At 52.9% G+C, this 7,992-nt stretch overlaps 1 protein-coding gene across 1 annotated transcript; it reads left to right on the top strand.

Moving 5' to 3' along the window:
- The first annotated feature begins 268 nt into the window (after positions 1 to 268).
- Positions 269 to 4,561, top strand: LOC139825067 (uncharacterized). Its single transcript, XM_071797604.1, has 3 exons — positions 269 to 378; positions 2,964 to 3,534; positions 4,502 to 4,561. Exons 1-3 carry the CDS (start codon positions 269 to 271, stop codon positions 4,559 to 4,561), a joined length of 741 nt encoding a protein of 246 aa, XP_071653705.1.
- The last annotated feature ends 3,431 nt before the right edge of the window (positions 4,562 to 7,992 follow it).

Below are 7,992 nucleotides of genomic sequence, written 5' to 3'. Positions count from 1 at the left end.
AGTTGTGGCGGGATTGAAAAAATAAAATTGTTTAAACAAATTGTTCACATTTTGGCTGATTTTCATTACGAATACCTACCTTCTCGGTATATAAAGGTTAAACCGAGTGGCGACCGATGACTAATAGGACAAAATAGCGCACCCGGTGGCCCGATTATGTATCGTTCGGTCACAACCTAACCTAACCTTGCGACCGCAGGATGTCGCAGCGCGCGCAGCGGTAGAACGGGTGTCGCGGGTCGTGTTGCGCCGCATCTCCGAGGACGCGATGCGGCAATTCGTACCGCCGGCTGAGCAGAGCGGCGAGTCGGCCCGTAAGGAGACCGAGAAATGGGCGGTAGAGGTGGACCCGCCCGACGCGATCGTGGATCCGAAGGGGTCAGGCCGCGGAGCTTCCGATCCCGATCGATCTGGAAGCGGTGAAGGCGATTGTCGCCTTATTAGAGTCGGAGGAGGCCACCGGACTGACGAGCAGGCGAGAGGTGCCGTGGAAGGGAAACGGACGCGGAGCCGCCAGTAGGGTCAGCGGACCGGGACGACGCGTCCAGTGGCAGCTTTCGGAGCCCGGAGAGCAACCACGAGGACGAGAACGAGAACGGAGGACAAAAGGTCCCTATATAAATTTAAGTAAGGTTACCAGCGTTCCGAGGATGGGGACGTAATTGGACGAACGTCCGTTTAGATATTTTGTTTTTGTTTCAATGACCCGCAGGGTCGAGATTTGGTTGCGACAACACGACCCCGTCCGGCGCCATAGTATGTAAGTTACGACAAGTCGCGCAACTTTTATTTTTTAGTTAGTACCGGCTCAAGCCTCATTTAGTTTATTTTGTTTACCGTTGAGCGCGCGAACGGTTCAGAGCGCGGAAAACCACATGGCAAGGCTTGAGCCACACACACTTTCCAGGAAAGGAGAGGCGCACGAAGGGGCGTTTCTCCGTATCTAGACGAAGGACCAGCGGAGGTCACAACCAACCACGGCGTAACGACAGACCGTCGGAAATACTCAGGCGCAGCGGCGCTGAAAACCGGCTCAGGGGAGCCAAGATGGCGGACCGTCCGCAATTTCGTTTAATTAAAGATTCTCGTGCTAATGAATGGTCCCTGATCGAATCCGGGAGCCCGGGAAGCAACCGTAGATAGAAAAAATCGCATTTCGACCGCGAGAATAGAAAATGGCGGACCGTCCGTAATCTACGAGAAAGCAATCGGGGCACGATATCGTGCGGTGCCTGACGAACTACGAGGCACGAGAAAGTCACATAGCCAAAGTTCGTGACGATCCGATAACGGATACGCGAGTTAAGGAACCGTCCGCGAGGTTCCACTAGGTGCGTCATCTGCGGGGACAAACCGCCCCTGACGAAAGGGGATGTCCCAAGGACGAGACAGGGCCGATCGCCGTCAAGATCCGACGACCGGGTCACGAGTTAGGGTACCGTCCGCAAAATCGCACCAGGTGCGTCATCTCCGGGAACTAAGTTGCTCTGACGAACGGAGAGAGCCAAAATAAGCGCCGTACCACGTGCCGTCGAAATCCGAAGATTGGGTCGCGAGATGGAGTACCGTCCGGTAGATCGCGACGCGGACGTCATCGCCGAGGAAAGACCTCGGAAAGCGGGATACCAGGTCCTAGGAACGCGTCAGGATAGGTCGACGACGTCGGCAGACGTAGTGCTCATCACCCGGACGTCTTCCCCGGGGAAGTCGCCCGGAATCATAAAAGGCGTGCGGATTAAGCATCGGCGCACAGGTCCGCGTCAACGGCGGACGCATATTCGAAACAGTGGAAAACCACTACCCTGGCGTCAGGACGGCAGGGCATCGCGAGCGCAACGCCCATGGAAATTTCCATGTAGACCCGCGTAAACACCGGAGTGGAAAATTACCGAGACAAATATGCGTAGTTAGGAAGCTTCTCGAAGGAGAAAGTCGTTGGGAGCGCCGGAGCGTGGGGGCTAAATAGCCGATGGTAGGGAGGCCGAGCGAGACGGGCCACTCGTGGCAGTCTCTCGGGGATAGTTCACGGAGCACACGTAATTTCGCATACACTCTCGTTGTCGCGCTAAGTCCCGCGATCGTAATCCGAGTGCGCAAATCGTAATCTCGTAACTTCCATAACAACCGGGAACGCCCCGCGAAACGCGTTAATTATCGCTTTTACATAACGAACGGCGATTAGTGCCGAAAAATCTTGTGCGTCGTAACGAAAAGGGGCGTGTCAGCCCGAACGTGCGATCGTCCGACAGATTGTGTAACTTCGATATTTGTGAACAACTGTGAATGAAAATCAGTCAAATTGAATAAATTATACAATCTTTTGTCAAAAAATTCTTGAAAATTATTCGATTGGACTTACCTTCTGTACCATACCTGTCCATTGGCGTCGATCACTCGAAGTCCCTCGTTGATCCTGGAAGACGGTGGCAGCGGCGATCCTGGACGGCGACGGCAATGACCCTGAAAAGAAGAATAATTAGTCCGATTGAAAATTCGATAGATACTTACCTTCTCGGTATATCAGAGGTCAAACCGAGTGGCGACCGTTGAATTCAAGGACCCCCGCGTTGATTCGTGTCTCCCCACGTACCGTCCGGTTACAACCTAACCCTGTCCCCGTAATAGGGGCGCGGCGGCGGGTATTGTGGTACCCGTCGCCGCTTAGGTATCCCCCGTGCGTACGCCACCGGGCGTGCGTGGCGGGGGGCTTGGGGGGGGGCCTGGAAAGGTCGGGGTATTTGCCCGCTCCTCTGGTTCCCCTCGGGCGGGTAAGGAGCCCTCGGATAGGGTTTCGGTGAGGGCCTCCCGGAAGTAATGATAGCCAGTTCCCGGAGGTCCCTGCGAGACACCGGGTAGGCCACACGTCAGGTTTTTAGCCGGTAAGAGTCCGGCATAACCGCCCGCCCCACCGCCGGGACGGGGATACTCATGAGTTTTTTTCCTGACGTAAAAAAAAAAAAAAGGTTCGGCGGCAACGGTCCTCGCGGGACTTCCCCGCTAGAGCTCGCGGCCCGCCAGTACGCCGAGGTGTACAGGCGCGAGCGGGAACTGCGGGCTGGGGTAAATCCAGTCCTACCGAGGGCCCGTAGAGCTATCAGACTCCAGGAGAGGACCGCCCTTATAGAGCGATGGCGAGTTTGGCTCGACAACGCCAAGTTCGGCCGGAGGACGGTCGATGCTGTCCGGCCCTGTCTAGCCGAACGGCTGGACAGTCGGCGACTCGGACTATCATTTCACGCGGTGCAGGTGCTCACTGGGCACGGCTGCTTCGGTGAGTACCTGTGCCGCATTGGTAGGGAAGCCACGACGAAATGCCATCACTGCGACGAGGAGAGAGACACGGCGCAGCACACGCTGGCGCATCGTCCAGCGTGGACAGCTCAGCGCCGTGTCTTACAGGGGGAGATCGGTCAGGACCTCTCCCTCCCGGCCATGGTGGCGGCCATGGTCGGGAACGAGAGCAAATGGAGGGCCTTCACCGGCTTCTGCGGAGCGGTGATGGCCCGCAAAGAGGAGGCGGAAAGAATTCGCCGGGTGAGTGTAGGTTAGTTGTGACCGGATCAACGACTGATGATGTTAAAATCAAAGTATAAGCCACTTACTACTTGGGCTGTAATTACGGTCGCCACTGTATTTTCCCAAGGGATATACACAGAAACCCTGTTGCTATGCGGTGCCCCTTCCTTCCTTCAGGCTTAACGGCCGCCGGTGTCTACGACGCGGACGTGTTCAAGGCCGTTGGCAACGCCCTGGTTAAGCGCACGTACGACACGGAAATTCGGAGAGGATATTCACTGGGGTCGCGAATAATGAGTCTTTGTTTATTATAAACAAATAATAGTTTAATAATTTCACAGTTACAGTATCTCGGTACACGAACGGACAGGTTCTATCGCGCACTGATCTGCGTCGATTGTTAACGAACTCTGGAAACCGTCGCTTCGAGCTATGTGCGGTTAATAACCGTTAACGCGTGGTTAATCGTCGCGTAATTATCGTATACGGCCACGGGATAAGAATACGGAATCGAGTTTTATCGCGCTCAACCGAAAATCGCGTTGACGCCTCGAGTTGTAACCGTAGACTGTCCGGGAGGAACGGGTCGAGTTCCCCCTCCTTGATGCTTGCGCAGGCGCGTTGCCTCGCATTTACGCGCGAAAGTGATGCAATCGCGCGCTTTCTCGATTTCGACCAATCGCGTCGCTTGGTGACGAGCGACACGATCCCTGTGACGCATATCCTATAACTGAGCCGATCTCATTGGCTCAGCTCGATTTCGACTGAGATACTGCGGTGGCATTGCAACGGCGGACACGGGCTCTCGCTTCGGACGCGGCAACCAATGCCAGCCGTCGCAATCTGCACTACGTGCAAATTCGCGGCAAGTCACTCGGAACGATTTCCGAGTGACCGAAAATGGTCTCTTTGACGTTCCCTTTTGCAACCAGGTAAGTAGCATTAGTACTAGAATCAATTTTATTAATTCTCCTTTTTTTTTCAGGTACCGGGTCTTCGCGGGATCGTCTCGCCCAATCAATGGACTGGTGAACATCGTCGGTGAGTATCCGAACGGTAAGTATATAAAAATAAGAGGTAATGCATAATGTTGCATAAAATACGACTAATCGTACTTGTCTCGACAAGGAAAACATAAAATAAAAGTTATACAATGCAAATTCGCGCTTCACGACACTGTCTCGCTTCGCGGAGCTACGCTCGCTTCCTATTGGTCGGTTCGTCGCGCTTATCGGAAAAGGTTGCGCCTAGCGCTCTCATTGGCCCTGGGCCTCGCAAAATCATAAATCAATCTAAAACTTTGGAAAATTATATCGAATTGCCAGGAATCGCTCCTATTGGCTATCGCTGTGTCGAGAATACTCAAAACTGACAAATCTAACGCAACTAGCGCTATTCTCAATAAAATGGACCGGGATGAGTCCCATTGGTTCTCGTTCGTAGGCATTTCGCCTTTACTGTCAAACTTTTAATAAAAATCACCCGCACGTCCAATTTTCAACTTAACACCGTTTACACACCCTATTTTATGTGGCAAGTGCCTGGAAAGTGGTCTATCACGCACGCGTAGCTGTTTTTCCACCCCACCGTGTCCAGCGGGCTGTATAACGTGCCTCGCCGTGTCCAGCGGGCTGAATCTCGATTGGCTGACCTCTCTCAAGGCGAATTGCCTCGGAAATGATCTCTTCTATGGGCGAGAGAATCTGCGTGTTCGCGACGCTCTCGAAGCTGCAGTCCTCTGCCCCTTCGACGTTTTCTATGTCGGGATTGGTCGGTTCCCCCGGCTTGTTGTACGGCTCCGCCATGCCCTGCGCTGAGTCGGTCGTCTGGGCTGCCCCGGTTGGCTGGTGTGTTTCGCCGCTAATGCTCGGAGGTCGACGCAGAAATAGATGGTGCAGCCATCGGTTTCAAGGTTAGGTTAGGTTGTGACCGAACGATGCATAATCGGGCCACGGGGTACGCTATTTTGTCCTATTAGTCATCGGTCGCCACTTGGTTTAACCTTAATGTACCGAGAAGGTAGGTATTCGTATGAAAATCAGCCAAAAAAGGAACTATTTGTTTAAACAATTTTAATTTTTCAATCCCGCCACAACTGCTCGATAAGCATCGCCTGAGCTCTGGATACCGCTGGGTATGACCTCAATCGGCCAGCCAGGATACCTGTTAGCCGGACAGCTGCTTGATCAGGTAATATCTCCTTAACCCTTAGACTTTTCAGATTCCCGCCACGGTTGCCTCTTCTGGGATGCTCTGCCGTTCACCTCCACTATCGATCATTCATCTACCTCATCCGTGGAACCATGATTGCCGGACAACCGCTTGATCGGCTAAGTCCCGACATTAATCTAAGTAAAACGCTATTAATTCTCATTTATTTTCAGGTTTCGTCGACAGCTGCTTCATCACCATCGCCGATGTCGTAGATCACCGCTGCTCACCGATGTCTAAGATCAACGCGTCTAGGAGATAGCCGGACAACCAGGTAAGTACGAGAACTGTCCGCGTAACTACAATTAATATCAACTTTTTTCAGGTTTCCGCCACGGTTTCCTCATCAATGGCCTCCTCTGAAGGAGAATCTGTGATGACCTTGAAGATCGGACCACGCTATCACCAAGATGGCCGGACAGCCGCTTGTTCAGGTAAGTTTCAGGTAAGTAATGATATTTTCGTCTGGATTTTTGCAAATAACGATTGCTTTTATTGTTAACTATAGTTGCACAATGTTGGTGGTTCACAATTAACGATTGCCACATAAGATGGCGGTCGCACGTCTTGCAAAGTGCGATTTCGCGATTCAGGTACGCGAAAAACCCGTACGTCTTTCGTATCGACGTCACGTAACGCTGTTGGCGGGCGTTCCCGTTTGTTATTAGACACTGAGGTAGTCTTAATTATCGTATTCCGTTTCGCGTTCGCGAATATTCTTCTACGAAACGCCGGTATAATACGCGCGAGAGTGCTACCTTCGAGCGCCCACGGGAGACTGCCACGAGAGACGTTGCTCTCTCGGGCTCCCTACCACCGAGTTTTCCCCTTCCATATGGGTCTCGGCCGCTTTCTCCGCTCTGGAAATTTCCATACTACGTCTTAACAATAGGTGTTTACGCGCTTCGGCACACCAGGTGTTCGCGATGGAAATTTCCAACGCTAGTACACTATTTGCGTCTCGCTCTTTCAATTTCCGGGTAGCAACAATTCAGCTTTTACAATATTGACTTTTGAACGACGCCGACCTATGCGCAAGGTACATTCGATGTCCCTGATCTCGATTCCGCGTCGACTTCCTGGAGAAGACGTCCAGGTCGCGTTTAAAACGTCCGCCAATGGCGACGACCTATCTGCCTATCTCTAGGCCCGTACCGATCGTATTCCGGCCCGACTTCCTGTAGCCGACGTCTAGAACGACTAGTTGTCCGGACTGTCCGGACAACCCCCTGTTAGGACGGTCGGATTGTGATCGCGCTTCGACTATCGGATGTACCAGGTGTCCCTGGTGACGCAACTCTAGTCTTTAATATCTGTCCGGCAAACCGGGTGTTTGCGCGGTCAGATCGCGCTCGCGATTGATTCTTATGTTCAATCGACCTCTCCTGAGTACGCATATCGAGTCTCAGTTCGGTCCGACGCTCGGTTCAATTTATTGTGTCTGTCCGGCAAACCGGGTGTTTGCACGGTCAGATCGCGTTCGCGATTGTTCCCTGGGGTTTGTTTACATCCCCTGAGCATGCATATACCGTATCGTGACGTTACGACTCCTCGTTCGCAATAATGACCCCTGTCCGGCAAACCGGGTGTTTGCGCGGGCGGATCGCGTTGGCGATAGTCTCCAGAGGTCGGTGAAGCCTTCCTCTGGCGGCAGTTTTAATCTCTTGTCGCTGCGTCGCCGCGTTCGTCGTCTCGTGACGTGTCCGGCAAACCTGGGGTTTGCGCGATCGGATCTTTTTCGCGATAGTTCCTAGAGGTCGGTGAGGCCTCCCTCTAGCGGCAGTTAATGCCGTTTGGGGCTACGGCGCTTCCTTACCGTGTTTTGCCGGATGTCCGGCAAACCCCATGTTCGCGCGGCCGATCGCGCTAGTTTTCGCATGATCCTCTCGTGAGGATACCAGGAGTCGGCATCTCGACTCTCGTTCGCCTGACGTGCGCGTTGTCTGAATTACGCGCTCCCGCGTTGAAGATTGTGTGTGGCTCGACCAATCATTGTTACGGTGCTATCGCGGATCCACGCACCCGTCAAATCAAAACAAAATAAGTTAATTCCCTGGTCGGGCCAGGCACTTAGTGCCGCAAAAGAAAATGAAATAACTGGATCGCTGGAAAGAAATACTTATATGCTAAATGGGCCGCTGCCCAGCGACCGCTGTCGCATATCTTACGGATCATAACGCCGGACGGATAGGCTGAATAACTTTATTTTAAAAAGGAGTAACTATTTCAAACTCCGTCCTCGGAACGTCTTAGTGCTTCTTAAAA

The sequence above is a fragment of the Temnothorax longispinosus genome, unplaced genomic scaffold, assembly GCF_030848805.1.
Source record: "Temnothorax longispinosus isolate EJ_2023e unplaced genomic scaffold, Tlon_JGU_v1 HiC_scaffold_87, whole genome shotgun sequence".
NCBI classification, from domain to species: Eukaryota; Metazoa; Arthropoda; class Insecta; order Hymenoptera; family Formicidae; genus Temnothorax; species Temnothorax longispinosus.
The sequence above is the reverse complement of the archived record's forward strand: the minus strand, read 5'-3'. Positions and strand labels throughout refer to the sequence as shown.

Bases quoted from the DNA above. Each gene is read 5' to 3' on its own strand.
- LOC139825067 (XM_071797604.1), top strand. From the start codon at position 269: ATGCGGCAATTCGTACCGCCGGCTGAGCAGAGCGGCGAGTCGGCCCGT. The intron at 379-2,963 runs GTCAGGCCGCGG...AAAAAAAAAAAG, and splicing joins GCGATCGTGGATCCGAAGGG to GTTCGGCGGCAACGGTCCTC. The intron at 3,535-4,501 runs GTGAGTGTAGGT...TTTTTTTTTCAG, and splicing joins AGGCGGAAAGAATTCGCCGG to GTACCGGGTCTTCGCGGGAT.